At 40.6% G+C, this 16,373-nt stretch overlaps 1 protein-coding gene across 1 annotated transcript; it reads right to left on the bottom strand.

The window, feature by feature from the left end:
• Window positions 1–531: 531 nt before the first annotated feature.
• On the bottom strand, window positions 532–16,151 carry sin3b (SIN3 transcription regulator family member B). Its single transcript, XM_044044848.1, has 19 exons — window positions 15,585–16,151; window positions 13,556–13,662; window positions 12,805–12,958; window positions 11,178–11,546; window positions 10,750–10,905; window positions 9,573–9,701; window positions 9,328–9,417; window positions 9,038–9,156; window positions 8,526–8,739; window positions 7,920–8,036; window positions 7,537–7,775; window positions 7,059–7,242; window positions 5,229–6,216; window positions 4,448–4,617; window positions 4,182–4,355; window positions 3,187–3,279; window positions 2,979–3,073; window positions 2,029–2,227; window positions 532–1,873 (listed from the first exon to the last, which is right to left on the bottom strand). Exons 1-19 carry the CDS (start codon window positions 15,693–15,695, stop codon window positions 1,637–1,639), a joined length of 3,945 nt encoding a protein of 1,314 aa, XP_043900783.1. The 5' UTR covers window positions 15,696–16,151; the 3' UTR covers window positions 532–1,636.
• Between the last annotated feature and the right edge of the window lie 222 nt (window positions 16,152–16,373).

The following is a 16,373-nucleotide window of genomic DNA, read 5'->3' as shown; positions in this document are numbered from 1 at the left end:
AACCTAAAAAAACATCCAAGCACACTTTCACTTGATGAATAATAGCCAGTGTCACTGAAAGCTCACAGAAGCTACAGACTCACTGGGTGTTGTAACTTGAATATGCACAAAATGCAAAGAAAGCAGTGTTAAGTAAAACGCAATCAATCAAGAACTAGTACGGTGAAAAGCAATGAGTCATTCTCTTAATCTTGTTTTGTCAATGAAAGGTTTTGGAAATTGTGCATAAAAAATCTCTTAGCTCAAGGTAACATCATGCCCCACATTGTTTTGTTTGATCAATAACCCTGAATCCAAAGATATCTGGTTTACACCAACACATCTGAGAAAAACGCCACATCTCCACACTTCAACAGCCAAAACAAGCAAATGTTCAAACAGTCACGTTATGTCCTGAACTATGGTAAGTTTGAAAACAATGCTTTCATATGCAGCCATTTGACACACCAACTGTTGCGTAATCAACTCAAAACTTAAGTATCAGTTAAGAGAGTCCAGTTTCTAAAAAACAACAACCTGGGAGTCGACATCTAAGAAGGTCACAACTAGGTTGTTTATTTTATGATAACTGATACAGGATAAATGTTATACATTCTATTTTAACACTGATATTCTGTCTTTATTTTCAATGTCAGTATGCAAAAAAGACAATGCAAAGTAAACATTTGGTGAAATCATGAATATGATACATAAATTGACTGCTTCATCAATATTAAATCAATTAAATTTTAAGGACTCCTTATTACCCCGGTGATAACTTGTTTCGCCACAACACAAAAAAATGAAAAAGATACAAAAAAAGAAAAACTGCAAACATCAAGAGTTGGCTGACGGCAAACACGGTAAAGAACCACATGATCTTCAGATGTATCCATCAACTCAAGTAGATGCATATATAAAAATACAGGATCCCTGTTGTGTGTGCGTGTATACATATATATATATATATGTATATATATATATATACACACACACACATACAGTAATGATGCAATTACTAGAGTTGTAGAGCCTGTACTGGGCATACAAACAGACAAAATGAAGAGCATGATACACATACATACACACGTTTACCATTATCTCTCCATATAAACACACATAAATCAACAAACAGGCAAAAGGCTCTCTGGCTTTAGAAGCTAAAAACTACACTTGACTTAAAAAAGAAAAAGAAAAACAGACATTCACATTTCTGAAACATATTTCATTATTTCATAACCTCTCACCTGATCATCCATCTCTCTCCATCAGTCAGAACAACCGTTCTTGTCGTTGTGCGCCACCAGAGAAGCCAGAATGATAAGGATGATGATCCGTTTGTGCTGTCGTGTCCAGCTCATCCCTGTTAATCAGGGTCACACTCACTGATTACTGCACTGTCTGTGTTGGTCCTTTGCTCCACATCATCGTCCCTCTCACTGTGCACCCATTCACAGTCTCTCTGTGTTTTTCTGCTAGTTTCTTCATTCATGATTGAAAACAAGTGAATGAAATGTTGTAGAGGGAGGTGGAGAAGTGTAACTGCAGCTGTATACGTCTGTGTTTAGTGTATGAATGTCCTTTAAGTCCATGCATTTGCCTGCGTGTGTGTGTGTGTGTGTTTGTAATGCATGTCCGTCTCCAAGGGGGCACACATCTATGGTGAAGCCGGGGCTTTGCTACCACTGTAATGAACCTGGTATCTGTTGACCATTTGCCCCTTTACCTCAATGGACAGGCAGGCCGTCTTGCAGGGGATCATGTCCTCCTCCTCCTCTCCCATCAGCCAGTTCTGCACTGAGCGTTCAGCCGAGGCTGTAACGTGATTGGCCAGCCAGCCCTGGTGCCACTTGTCAAAGCGGTCGTGCTGGCTTGCTGCCACTCTGTGCTGGGACTGTGGAGAAAGAAAAGATATTCTCAGAGCTATTCAAGACTGAACAGGATTTACAGATTGCAACACACATACACACCAAGAAGCAGTTACATTATTCAAATACATTTTTCAAAACCTAGATTAATACAAAATAAATCAATGCAGACTTCCACTACCTTCCTGGCCTTGACCAGTGCTCCTCTGCGGTACATGTAATCCTCAGAGTTCATGACAAACACCATCTTGTGAGTGTTGAGTTTGAAGCGACAGTCCAAACTCCCAGCGTTTTCCACACCCAGTTTGCGGTGCCACTCTCTCCTGCAGCGCATCGCCTCCACCTGGCGCACCTGCCAGCGACGGAAACGCCGCAGGTTCCTACAAATAGATACATGAGTTATCAGATCATAAAAAAAAAAGTTCTGTTCAATTATTTTAATACCCTGTTCATCTGACAACACTGAAGTGAAATAAACTGCTTTTCCACCAAGTGGTACAGGTCACTTCTGGGCAATAACAGAAATTAAATGAAGGTGAGAGACCAAACATTATTTCGTGAGAGAATTCAAGCTTGTTTGTGTTTTTTAAAAATAATATCAGCGTCATTGATGGGCTACACTGTGTCATGTATGATGTCATGTTTTGTAACCTAAGCCAAACCAGGGTTTACCTTTCCAAACCATACTGTGGCGAGCTGAACTATACTTGCGTGACAACAGGGGATTCACTTTACACCACATGCACTTATAAGCATATTTATAACTAACAAGTGTGAACCAATATACAAACTGATAGATTATATTCAAATTGGTCTTCAAATGGTTATAAATATGTTGATTCAACCACATGGGTCATCATTTAAGATCTTGTCATCAACTGATGTGCTGTCAAATTCACATCCTGTAGACATATAGAAGAAAATGAAATCGTAAAAAGTTCCAGCAAACTTTCACTGAGCTTTGTTGAAAATTCAATGACCAGAATTACCTTTTAATTAGAAGTGTTTAAAGAAGAAAAACATTTAGAAAAGAGTGCAGGAGGGTTTTATGTACAACTCAAAATGAAAAATATGTTTGCTCTGATCTACACATCCATCGACATACACATCATTAATGTAAAGCTGTCATACCTGGGCAGAAACACCGGTTTGAAGAAGTAGCCTTCTGCTTGTGAACACAGACTGGACTCTGTTCCTACAAACTGCTCCATGTAACTCGACAGGCACTGAGGGAGCAAAGTTCCAAAGATGTATACGATTAGTTTAGTCAATTATGCTTATTCATTTCAAGCTGGCAGTCAGAAAAAAAAAAGTATTTACAGTTTGTAAACATGTTTACCTGTACATCTAACGGGTCATCAGCCTGGGCCTCCTCGGTGTCCAGCAGCTCAACAGCCATTGTCACATGACCTTTGTTTTGGGCAAACATTACCTGACGATACAAAACCAAAAAAAAAATGAGGAACTCAACTACACTACAAACCATGTACTGCACCTTAAAAGCACAACTGCAGCATTGGGTAACATTTGACTCACAAGTCAGTAAAGAGTGTTTAGTGTGTAGAGTGTGTAGTGTTGTAGTGTGTGGTGTTGTAGTCAAGACCACCTAAACCGAGACCAAGTCGAGACCGAGACAAGAGCACGAATTTGAGGGGTCTCTGTTAGAATTTACACGTTGCGCTGTGTTTTCCTTTGGAGGTATTTATGCACAAAAAGTCTTTGTGGTTCAGGTAACCAAATTTTATTATAGATGAGTTGGCTGACATCTTCTCACGGCCTCTTCTCCTGTCACTCACATGCACTTTTGTGGGGGGCATGTGAAAGGGGGCGGGATGGGTTGCAGGCATTAACGGTGACAAAAATTTCAAATGATAAATGAGTCAAGTTACGGAGACCAAGACAAGACCGAGTAAACATGCAGTCGATTCCGAGACGAGACCAAGACCTTCAGAAAGTGGTCTCGAGACCGATCTCGAGTACTACAACACTACTGATCAGAACTTAAGTAAAGCAGCATTAATCATCTTCAAAAATTGGAACGCGAATGAGTTCTAAAATGAAAAAGTAAAGCAGCTCCCATTTCCTAAAACCCAAGGTTGTTATTCCTGAAACTCTGTAACAGTTATTAGTCTTGTGCTTTGCTTTTATGGAAACATTAAATATGACGAGAAATGCTACCATCCTCCAACTGACCTCTAACTGTGTACGCCCTGTACTGTATATGTACTGCAGAGAAAATGGTGGATCATAGCCAAGGATATTCTTCAAACAACAGCAAAATGTCAGGGCCAAATATAAAATTTAGTTCTACATTCACCAGGACTTTATGCTCACCTTGAAGCAATTCTCCTCGGCCATGACTCGCTCAGATTTCCACTGGTAGCTCGTCTCCCAAGCAGCTCTGACGCACTGTGAGGAAAGGTTCCCTCCTGCTGCCCCCCGCTTCCTCTCAGCAAGGTAAAGATCAACCACCTGCAGACAAACCTCGTCGCTCACCAGGTGCTGCAGCTGAAGGATACGAAGTAGGACGGTGAGAAACAGCAGCAGAAGAGAAACGTCGAAGAGGACCACCTTGGAAAAAAAGGGAAAATCTTACTTACCTGCCGAATTATGTTGTGGATGACCTTGTCAATGGTGAAGCCGATGTAGGCATGGATGGTGAACATCTCTCTCAGTGTGTCTTCATACTGTGTGGAGTCCAAATTACCATCTAGCAGACTGCGCACCATGTCCAGGAAGGCTGGGTAATACTCTTCCAACTCCACCTCACCTGTGGAACAAAATTAATGTCAAAGTTTAATGGAGCTATGGAAAGAGCAGAGTCAGTGTGGATCTGTTGTCACAGCTTGGACACATTTTGTAGCATAAAAGAAAGTACTGAAGTCCATATTAAATAAAGAAAAGAGGACAAATCAATTATTAAAGCTGTCTGATATTTTGTGGTTCCAGGTTCCAAAGTGTGAGTTCCTTTGCCACATCTAAACAAATACTAATAACAGTATGATGCTAAAAGGTTTCACAGACAAACAATGTTTTATCTGGAGCAAACTGTTTATAATAACTGATATAAAATCAATCACGCTCATTCAGCATGTTCAATTTTAAAATGCCTTGAATGACCTTGATTTACAATTTGGCTGAGCACATGACAGTGTGCAGTTTCAAATGCTGATAAGGCAACCACGATTCCAGGCATAATTTGGAAGAGCTGACACTGGAAAACAGTTCTGAACCAGTGATTATTAATAAAAAAAAACAAATTCAAATAAATCTAAAATAAATATAATATTTCTCCTGTTTAGTCAGATAAGACAGGACTCAAATTAAACACCAACAACTTGCTATTATATAATTTCCATAACAGACAGTGGTTGAACTTACTGGGCTGTTTGAGGCGAAGCTCCATAGCGAGGTCACATGCTTTTTCCCTCCGTCCCTCTGCCATCAGCAGCCTCTCTCTGCTCTGTTCAGCTCGGTGATCCAGTAGCTGGCGCTCAGCTTGTCGGTAAACCCGCAGCAGCCGTGAACACAGAGTCTGGTGCAGCCGCAGGAAGAAATACCAGTTGTTGTTGACGAAAAAAAGGTTGTAGATACCGTCCAGCTCCTTCTGGTGCTCTGCTTCTGGGTCACGCAAGTCCACTTTCTCACCTACTGCACCTGAACCCATCTCAATAGGAGCAGATCCTGGGGTGGATGCGGCAGTCCCTGCAGGCTGACTCATGCTACAAGAGCTGGTGGAGGTTTCTGTTTCTGCAGGTTGGGATGGGCTGCAGCGCCTTCGCCTGGACTCGCCATTGAGCTGCTGCTGGGGATGGGTCAGGGTCTGAGTCTGATCAGGCTGGGTTTGTGCCTGACTACCTGTGGCTGCCACTGCTACTGCTGCTACTGCTGCTGCTGCTGCTGCTGCTGCTTGGATGTTACTAGAACTTCCATTTCCTCCTGCTGCAGCAGTCAATGCTCTACCTCTCTCTGCCCTGTCTCTGTCTGCCCTGTCCCTGTCTGCTCTGTCCCTGTCTCTGTCTCTGTCGGCTCTGTCTCTGTCTGCCCTGTCTGCTCTGTCTGCTCTCTCTCCTGCCTCCTCAGGCTCAGCCTCCTCATCTGTCCATTCTTCAGTATCACTGAGCTCGCCACGGCGGGAAAAGAACAGGTCGGGGACAAAGTGCTGGATGATGCGCTTGATGTGGTCCTTGTCATCTTTGTGGATGGTAGGCTGACGTTTAACATGATAGATGATAAGCGAGGCAGCGTCCTCCAGGATCTGTTTGTCCTCGTATGTAAAAACCATGTGAGGCTCACTGGCAGGGGCTGAACCAGAACCATTACGTCCCTGCTGGCCGACTCCACTTTCCTCTGTGCTCTGCTCCTGACGCTAAAAAACAAAAACATTTTTAATGAGGGAAGTTCAGAAGAACTTTGTTAAAGTCATAAATATGAACATCACTAAATCCAAATATGGGCAGGTTTCAAGATAGACTACGGTTTGAAAATGTCAGGGTTTCTCAACCACTAAACTTTTCCATCTCCTCCTACATAAGAGCTTTTTTATGACATATTGAAGACAAAAAGTACAGGAATCACCAATGGTCTTGTGCAATGTAGAGTATTAGCATTATTTCATTCTTCTTTCTTAAACCACAATTTTATCGATGTATTACATAATCATGTTTATTTTATGTAAAACATAATACTACACTGCTACTGTTACAGCAATATCATGAAACTTATGATATTTTCACAGAAGGTTATCATAACATCAGAATATCATACAGCTAATGGCTATCAACAGCTTTGTGGCAAATCAGATTAGGTATCATCAGTTAAACTGTAGATAATTGTGATTAGACCTTGAGTCAACATTGTTATGTAAACTGATTCGTCATGTCACCTGAGCTCCACTTTAAAAGAAAACAAAAACAAATAAGGGAAGAGATTTATTTAATAAATAATGGGTATTGTCATGATTATCACACATCCCTGGCCACCTGAAATTAATTTCTTAAAAGTTTGGCTTTTGTTTGTTCAGTTCTGGGTCTGAACGCTTTCTCTGAATATGTGAATGAGCTGTTTTTCAAGTTAAAAATGGGTGTTGGATTTTTAACAATTAATGACACAAATAGTTTTCTCAAGAGTTGCACTAGAGGCAACCCATATTATTATTTCCTGTTGTATAGACTCAGGTGCTAAGCCTGCAGATACAAAGACACGTCTTACCTCATCATAGACACTCTCGATCTCATTAAGAAGACTCTTAGACCGCAGAGCTTTCATGTCATTCTGTTTGAAGTTGACTCCTTGGTGATCAAGGGACTTCAGGTAGGCCTTCTCGTACTGCTCCCTCCATATCTTATTGAAACCTTGCTGTGCATCTCTCCATTCCTCTTCCTTGGCTTTCAACCTGTTGATAATAACACAATGTTTTATATAGATACATCACAAAGCACAGCCATGTTCATGGATTTGTCATATAAATATCTATGGAACTGCACTTGCTTGGCAGTTTTGTTTTGCATGAATTACAGTGTCACAGTGAAAGTACACTTGAGTATTACAGAATTCATTCATAGTAGAACAGCCCATTATCTCAAATCGTATTTCCTTTACCTACTTTAAATGAGCAGACCATTTTTTTCACAGGTTTTGACTGGTATACAATTCTGATCTAATTCTGTGGAAAACAGTGTATCCTGACCTCTTGAGTACCACTGGCACAGCTGTGGCAGGACTCCGCTTCAGGCCCTCGATGATCTCGGGGGCTTTGTCGCCATAAATTCGATACACAGCACGGCGCTGGATGACCTCAGATGTGCCCCCCAGGCAGTCATCTAATCGGAATCGCTCTTGGTCCTCTGGTGAAAGACGCGACAGCTTCTTCTGGACACTCTCTAGCACTCTGATAGTGGCCAGGTTTGTCTCCAGAACCACATCCAACTACAAGTGGAGAGTAACAGACAAATCATAAAGACAGGATGTGTCTTATGTGCCATGACCAAGATAAAAAATGTGTAGTTTGCGGCATTCTCATAATTGAATTTGCTTTACAAGAAACAAACAGAATCGTTATGATGCATGTACCTCAAATCTTTCATCCTCACAGCGATGCAGCTGCTCCTCATATGGAGTCTTCTTCGAGCTGACGAAGGTGGAGTCCTCTGACCAGGAGGGGAATGACACCCAGGTGTCATTCAACACCTACATACAGACAGACAAACAGAAATCCCATTGATTTACTACTGGAATACATCTACGGTTAATGCTTCACTTCCTCAGTCCCATTCCTGACTGTAGCCTTTGGCCAGAAGAAGGTGTGGTCAAGTGGTTACCGACTTTCCTTGATCATTTTTGATGAGAAAGGGTATTTAAACAAATATTGAACAATGAAATGTATGGGGGATGTTTTTAATGTTTTGTTTGTATTACTGACATATTGATAATCATAAGTGAACAAAAACACAAGCACGAAGACGACAACAAACACATCCCTGCCAATGATTTCACACTATTGCACTGACCTGGAGGAGGCGATAAAATACGAGATACGCAGCACTGCACAAACCAAGTTATTGATGTTGAAAAGATGGATGTAAAAAATGTATGGTTCCATATACTTCAGTGGGAATGTTTCTCGTTGAACTACTGATCTAGTGATAATGTTTTTAGTAAAAATGTAAGTGGGTGTACCTCCTTGCATAGGGTGGTGCGTCCACTGCATTTAGGTTGCTGGTAGGTCTTGGGGAGTGCTCTGTAGCTGGATCCCAGGCGCTTGCAGGAGGCATAATCCACCTCCCTGCCTCCTCCCCCCTCCATGTAGCGATCCGACAGCCCTGACACAACATGAGAGAGCTCTTTGTCCCCCAGAAATGACTTGAACTGTGTGTACAGTTCGGGAAATTTCCTAGATGGAGATGCAATCATAAATGACATACATATCAGAAGAAGCAGCTGACAAAATCATTGTACAAGTCAGAACGTGATTTAGTTATAAATGTATGCAGTATCTTTTGACGGTAGTCTTTATATTAGTACTATGTGGATGCAAATTCAGAAACTCTTAAATGTACCTGAAAGTGTTTTCCAAAAAAAAATCTTAAATATGCAGTAATACCATCAAGTCTCCCAAACAAGAACAGATGCTATTAACTAATTCTAATTTTACCAACTAATTTCACACATGTATCTTTCCATCCACTCACCCCAGGAAAGGAGTAACAAGCTGTAGCAGTTCTGCTCCAGAAACTACTTCCTGGTTAAACAAGGCGATGCAGCGCAGGAAGTTCTCATACACTTCCTGACTTTTAAACAGGCGACGAACCTGAATGATGGGTGGGTTGACAAAGAAATTAGACTTATCACATAAGACCTAACAAAATAGATTTAGAGAGTAATATAGGAGGGGGTGCAGAATCAGTGGGTCAAAGGAAAATTACGAACTTGTAAAAAGGGAAATCTAATATTACAATAATAAAGGAAAATAATGCCTCACCTTATCAAAGAAGGAGAATTCTCTTAAAACTCCATGTTTGCCAACTGAAGCAAAGGACTGATCTTTGGTACAGGAATACTTCATTTTTTTCTACATACAAATGAAAGCAAAACTTAATAGGATCGCATTTAAACATGTTGATTGTAGTTGGGATGAAGCAAAAGGAACTGAGTTAAGAGCATAACCTTGAGATCATTGGCATGTTTTTGTATATTAGCACTATGACCATGGCAGGTAGAATTTACCTTCAGCAGTGGAGAAATGTGCTGCAGTAAGATGGGTCTGGGCCTCTTTTTGTTCTGTTTAGATATTATGTCCTCTTCCTCTGGCCTCTTTAGCTGATCCTTTCCCCCTGTCAGCGAGCTCCCTGTGAACTACAAGACAAGGAGCGCACAACAAAGTTCAGGAAAATGTTATTATATTATACCATTATACTAGACTAGGTCTGCAAAAAACTATTATTAATTAATTGTTTCCCAAATGACCATTTGATATATGAAATGTCAGAAAACAAGACCAAGTTTCAGCAGTTCAAATGCTAAATGTCTTACATTTACGTTCAAAGAATTGCAAACATCCAGATAGGAGTAGCAAACAGCTTATACACTTAGGCTCCCTTTACACCTCAATCAGATTGCAATGGGACAGTGCCTGACCACTTGTAAGTACAGGTGTAAATACACCGACCATGATCGGATAGCAATACGTATGGAACTACATTTGCTTGGCAGTTTTATTTTGTATGAATTACAGTGTCACAGTGAAAGGAAACTTGAGTATTACAGAATCCATTCATAGCAGAACGGCCCGTCATCTCAAATTGTATTTCCTTGAACCTAGTTTAACTGAAGATGCTGATAATGCCAGGTGTAAAGACATGTGGTGATGCACTACCCGATGCCTATCTGATCACAGAAAACAATGTGAAAAGGTGTGAAGGTCTTAATGTTGCAAACTGCCTTACCAATTAATCATTAGAATCACATTGTGGCCAATTAGTTTTTGTCAAATTGCAAATCAAATAATTTATGTTCTAAATGCTACTGGTCTGTGATGATTTATTCATGCAATTTAAGGTACCCCTCCTAAATAAATAATTGTTTTACACTGTACTATTAAGTACAAACATTGTCAGCATAACACTTCTGATCAAATATAAATATAAAACAATGAACTCAAGTGTATGGTGGTGGATTGGTAATTCATTAGATCAGCTTGTTATCCCTGATCACCAGCACAAATACAAAATGGCAATAGCTTGAATTGCTTAAAAATAAAAAAGTTTTTATGAAAAAAAAACAAACAAAAAAAACTCTCTGTCTTGTAGTAACAAGACAGAGAGAGGGCAACCTCTCAGTGTATTTTTTTGGCAGTTTGGAAAGTGGCACATTAACTGTCTCCATCTTTTGTTGCTTGACCTACCAGTGATCTCTTGGCATCAGGCAGGAATTGTCCAAACTCAGCGAGCAGATCTTCCTGTCCCTTGAAGAGGCTGGCAACTTTAGAAAAAACCTCATCTTCTGTCATCCCACTGCTGCCCCGGCTGCCTCGACTCTCCTTAACCTCCAACTGCTCTTTCTGAGGGGTAGTAGCGACAAAAAAAGACTTTAAAAAAAAACAAGTCAAAATACATTCGCTGTCCTTCAAGAGTGGTCTCCTGTGGAAAATTGACATTAGACAGTAATGCTATAAGTATGAACTTTGTGAATTTTATTCTAAATCGATACAAGAATTTACTCCATTTTGGTGAAACACTACAATAACAATTTGTGACAACCTACTCAGTATCTGACACCTACATTTCATATATTATACCTAAAAACCATCACCATATTTTCACTCTGCAGTACCTGATATGTATGAAGAATCTCTAGAAAGGCTCTGTAGATCTCTGGGTGATCCAGAAAGCGATTTTTGATTTTGTTTACATAGCTGATGGCACTGTCAAACTCTACTGGGCTCGTCTCAGAAGCAGGCGGGGATACTGACGAGGAGGTGGTGGCGTGATTCTGACTCTCTCTGCTCATCAGTGGAAGAGAAAGTCTGCTGGGAGGCTCTGGAGGTCCTGCTGAGGTTGGGGAAGGTAGGGACTCTGATGAAGCAGCCTTGACTTCACTAGTGCGGGCAGGTCCAGCATCAACGTGTGTGGCAGAGGCACTACTTGAGGTTGCAGGCACTGCAGCGGTGGTAAGACTCTTCCCCTGCTGGCCTGGAGATACCTGCATCAATGAAAGACAGTAGGAAGATGTTGAACTACATGATAAGAAGAGCACCAAAGATTTAAAGAAGACACACAGCTAGTAAATACAGACATAAATGAAAGAGACAAGCAATGTACACAAAACATGAATACAGCTAGCTTTGGGAGTTGTGTCCTAAACCGTGCCCTCGTTCTCCTTTTCATCATTACGCCACGAATAAGACACGTATAAGCACATTGTATTTCAGCTCTTCATAACTTTCACACAGATATTTTATAAAACCAAAAAAAATACATAAAGTGACCATTCATTCATACATTATAAATATGATATGCATCTTCAGCAATATTAGTAAAAATGTGTTTACCCAAGAAGCTGTTTTCAATTGCCATAATATCCCAAAAAAACAGAAAAACATTACAAAAAGCCTAGGATGTGAATACTTTATTACTGAAAGATACACCCAAAACCATATTCTGTGACAAAATTCTAAATTCAACACATCAAATCACAATGGTTTTGATTTAACACACCTGCAGTGCTCATTAGTCATGTCACTCTATTTCAAATTGATTTGTAGCAGTTAGTTGGTTGCTAATGCTTGAAATAAAACCAAGGATTTGCATTGTGTGAGAAACTGACAGAAATAAAATTAGCTTATGCATTTTCCCTTACTTATTGTCAAACAAAACTCAAGTTGTTTAATGAATAAACAAAAATGTCAAGGGCAAATTGCATCAGTTTTAAATTGCAGGGTATCAAATATTTCATCAAACATTTAAAAAATAAATCAAACTGTCTAACCCTGATCATCAATATAATTTACATGTGGCATATGAGCAAGATGTCAAAAAGTATAATTATCAACATTTAGTTTACTGGGAGCTTTCCACTCTATCTTAAAAGACAGACAAAGGGAATCCATTGAACAGTGTCCGTGTTCTTAAATTGTTACTGCAACCATAACTCTTGCACTTTATTTGTTTTGTTTACTTGCACGTTTTGTAACTGTTAACTTTTTTTTTATTAACTTTTGTTTTTATTAACTATGATGTGTGCTGCAAAAGAAAATTGTATTCTGAAGCAGAATACTCAACTCTTGTTTACCTGTTTCCACTTAAGATATAAAGTTAAATAAGAAACATTCTGTTGACTTTTGTGCAGACAATACGTTTGTAGTAAGGGACCTGCTAAAAGTCATATGTTGAAATATTAATGAAACAATAGTTTTGAATGAATGAATGATTCTACTTCAGAGGAGAGGAGAATATCTCACCTGTGTAGAGAACGGTGATTGGAGAAAAGCCATCCCATTCTTGGGGACCTCTATCCGATACCCTGGTGGGAGGAAGGCATTGAAGCCCAACACTAAGTCTGGGTGTCCATAGAAGAGTTGAGACACACGGTTTATCACCCCTGGTGTGTCGATGCTATTGAGGAGAACAGAGAAACAGACATTTTAGAAATAAAGTGATCAAAAGCTAAACATAGCCACTTACTTCCTCATGTGCTGCACAATGACAATGGCCTCTCAATCGAAGAAGTACAAGTGAATTACTAGCTATAAATTCCATGTTTCAAAACAATACAAGTCAAGGCATAATTCACTCCACCATGTAGGTCGTGTTGTTTTACCACATGTGCCTATCTGTTTGTCTGACTTTGAGCAGGGTAACTCAAGAAGGATGGATTTGAAAGAACTTTTGTGTGCAAGTTATGGCCCAAGGAAAATATGATTGGATTTTGGGGATAATAAGGAAGGCGTTTCTTCAGTTTAAGAAGAAATATATGCAATTCCTTACTTGTTGATAAAAGCTCTAAATGGGCAGTTAATCCCTGGGTAATGATGTTTTGCAAAGTAATCAAATTGCATACACAAGCTCCACCATCAAGGGCCATCTCATTAAAAATGTATAACTAAAAGTGAATAACTTCTGGTACTCTTGGGATTGATGAAGGGTCGGTAGAAGCATCCGTTTCTACATATATCTGCACTATATGTGTATGCTATTTGTTTGCATAAATACCTCTGTGACTTGAATTCTTTCATGATGTCAAGAAACTTGTTGTATATGCCAGGATCGTTTGCAAACCGAATCTTAACTTGGTCCAAATATGACAATGCATCTTCAACCTAAAAACAGAGAGGGAGGGAGAAACAAAACAATCAGATCAATAGTATCATCTTAGGTTGTGCAGCTGAAAAGGGATCTCACACAGTTAACATGTTTAATAGGATGATTGTTTGTCTCCACATCAAATAAGACACTGCGCCTCACTAATACAGTACATACTACAGGCAAACAGTATAATCATACAAAGGGTGCCAGTATATAAAGCGAAACAGAACATTTTTGCATGTGTAGGTAAATAAATAAATGACAGTCTGTTTTGTCTGTTGTTAACGACAGATGGGTAATAATTTAAAAAAATATACACTCATCAATCACTACTTTAGGTACACATGTTCAACTACTTAACACAAATATGTAAACGGCTAATCACATAGCAGCATCTTGATGTATTCCAGCATGTGGACATGGTCAACACAACTTGCTGAAGTTCAAACTGAACATCAGAATGGGGAAGAAAGGTGTTTCGGGAGGTTTTGAACAGTTGTTGGTGCAAGGCAGACTGAGTGTTTCAGAAACTGTGATTTTCCACACAAACAACCATCGCTAGGATTTACAAAGAGTGGTCTGAAAAAGTGAAAATATCCAATGAGCAGCCGTTCTAATGTCCCTAGTTGATGCCAGAGGTCAGAGAAAAGTGGTTCAAAATGATAGAGAGGCTAGAGTAACCAATCGTTTAAACTGAGGTATACAGGGGACCATGTCTGAATGCAAAACATGCTGAACCTTGAAGCTGATGGGCTACAGCAGCAGAGGACCTCACAAGCCACTGTATTAGGTACACCCAATCCCTAAAGAAATGGACGGTGTGTGTTTACTTTTTTTTAAGTATTAGCAAGGTACTTTGAAGGGTTCCCCTACATGAGTAAAATGTATAGGAGTTTTATCAATTAGCTAGTTTTAAAACTACAATCAATCGGGTTTCTTCAACTTTCACTCTGGAGTAAAAATATCTATATTCATCTGATATTTATCCTAATTATAATCGATGTCGACTGATCCAAAACATGTTGGGTTTTTTTAACACGAGGACATTTTGGGCATATCGTCCAGCCCTATTGTCAACCGAAGTGCTTCATCAACAATTGGACGAGTTAGCCGCACAAGCTGTGCAACTATCACTATATAAATAAATAAATCAAACGGGCGTCAAGCAGCATTTTGTTCGCTGGAGCATGTTTTTGCTTTTTCATCACAACAATCCGAGCTCAACTCAGGCTGCGATAAAAAGACGTGTTCACACACAAAGCATTCTTAGAAATGATCCACATCTAGAGAGGGCTGTAGCTAACATTAGCCCACAGCCAGCCCACTGACGATAATAACTCCACTACAACACTTGGAGCACCTACAACCACGTACACGTTTATTGAAAACGTTTTAGTCGCAGCTGGTTTCTCACCGACTATATATGGTGTTGGCAGAAATAGTATGACCGCGTTGAAACGCTGCGATAACAAAGAAAATGTGTAATGAAGCTGCTAATGAAGTGAAGTAGCCGTGGGGTTCTTGGCTAGCCTGACTGGCTGACGTCCCCCACTTTGTTCAGGGTGGCTGAAAAAAAGACGAACAAGGAGGAACTTCCCACAACCAAGGTTTGAGTTAACGTTTGCTCGTGTTTGAGAGTGTTATTGACATCGCGAATGAGAAATTGCACCGCTCCACGTCACTTCACACAATCATTCATGAAAAATAGCTTCTGTGTTTAACCTTAAATGTCAGCGTTCGCCTCTTTAGCGATGAATTACTTTTAACAGGCCAGCCAGCTAATAACGTTAGCCAGCCGTTCCTTTCTCACTACTCTACGTTAGAGGAGAAAGAGGAAAGAGGCTCAAATCCAGTGCAATGATCCGACAAAAACAAAATGGTTGTGACTCTGAGGGACTTTTTCCCTCCTCTCTTGTCGTGTCGGTTGTCTTCTTACCTTCAGCTTCTGGAAGTGCTGCTGCTGCACTTGCTTTTGTGTTATAACGTAAGGCTTGTCTTGAATTTGGTTGATTTGCTTCGCGGTGCTGTGCGCCTGAATCTTCGCCATTATCCCGGCGGCAGGAGGCTCGAGAGCCGCGAACACAACTTGAGAGGGAAGCTTCGCTGTTACCTCCAGTTAGTTGTAGTTAGCTAGCCGACAAACCTTCCTCCTCTGGGTCGGGAAAAGCCAGCCAGCCAGCCTGCCCGCCTGCTTGCCTGCCCAGCGAGCAGCCCTACTTCGCCTGGCTGACTGGACAGTAGTGTTGGCTCAGTCAGCGCAGAGGAGGACGGAGTGAAGGCTGCTGACAGAGCCGCGCTGCTACTCGCTTTGACTTTGATTCCACATCGACAGCGAATTAAACAAGCACAGACTAGAAGTGTCGGGAAATAAGCTAAAGGGGACAATGGTTGCCGTTTGTCGTTTTTAAAATAACTATCGACTGTCTCTTTAAATTCGGCGGCAGCGGTCTGTCTCGGCGTCCGGAAGCCAGAGTAGAGGAGTGAAAAATTGAAGAAGAGAAAAAAAAACGTGAAAAATTGAAGTGCGCAGCCGCAATGATGGGAGGAGCTGAGTTCACAAGAATCAGATTGCTCCACTCCCCCTTCACTGCTACAAAGGAACAACGTTTCTCCATGCAAAGCGACAGCTAACACACACTCACCGGCCACTTTATTAGGTACTCAGGACACCTAATAAAGTTCAACAGTGGCACTCGGCGTGGTCTACTGTTGCTGGAGCTCATCT

This window comes from Solea senegalensis, linkage group LG14 (genome assembly GCF_019176455.1).
Source record: "Solea senegalensis isolate Sse05_10M linkage group LG14, IFAPA_SoseM_1, whole genome shotgun sequence".
Lineage (NCBI taxonomy): Eukaryota > Metazoa > Chordata > Actinopteri > Pleuronectiformes > Soleidae > Solea > Solea senegalensis.
The sequence above is the reverse complement of the archived record's forward strand: the minus strand, read 5'-3'. Positions and strand labels throughout refer to the sequence as shown.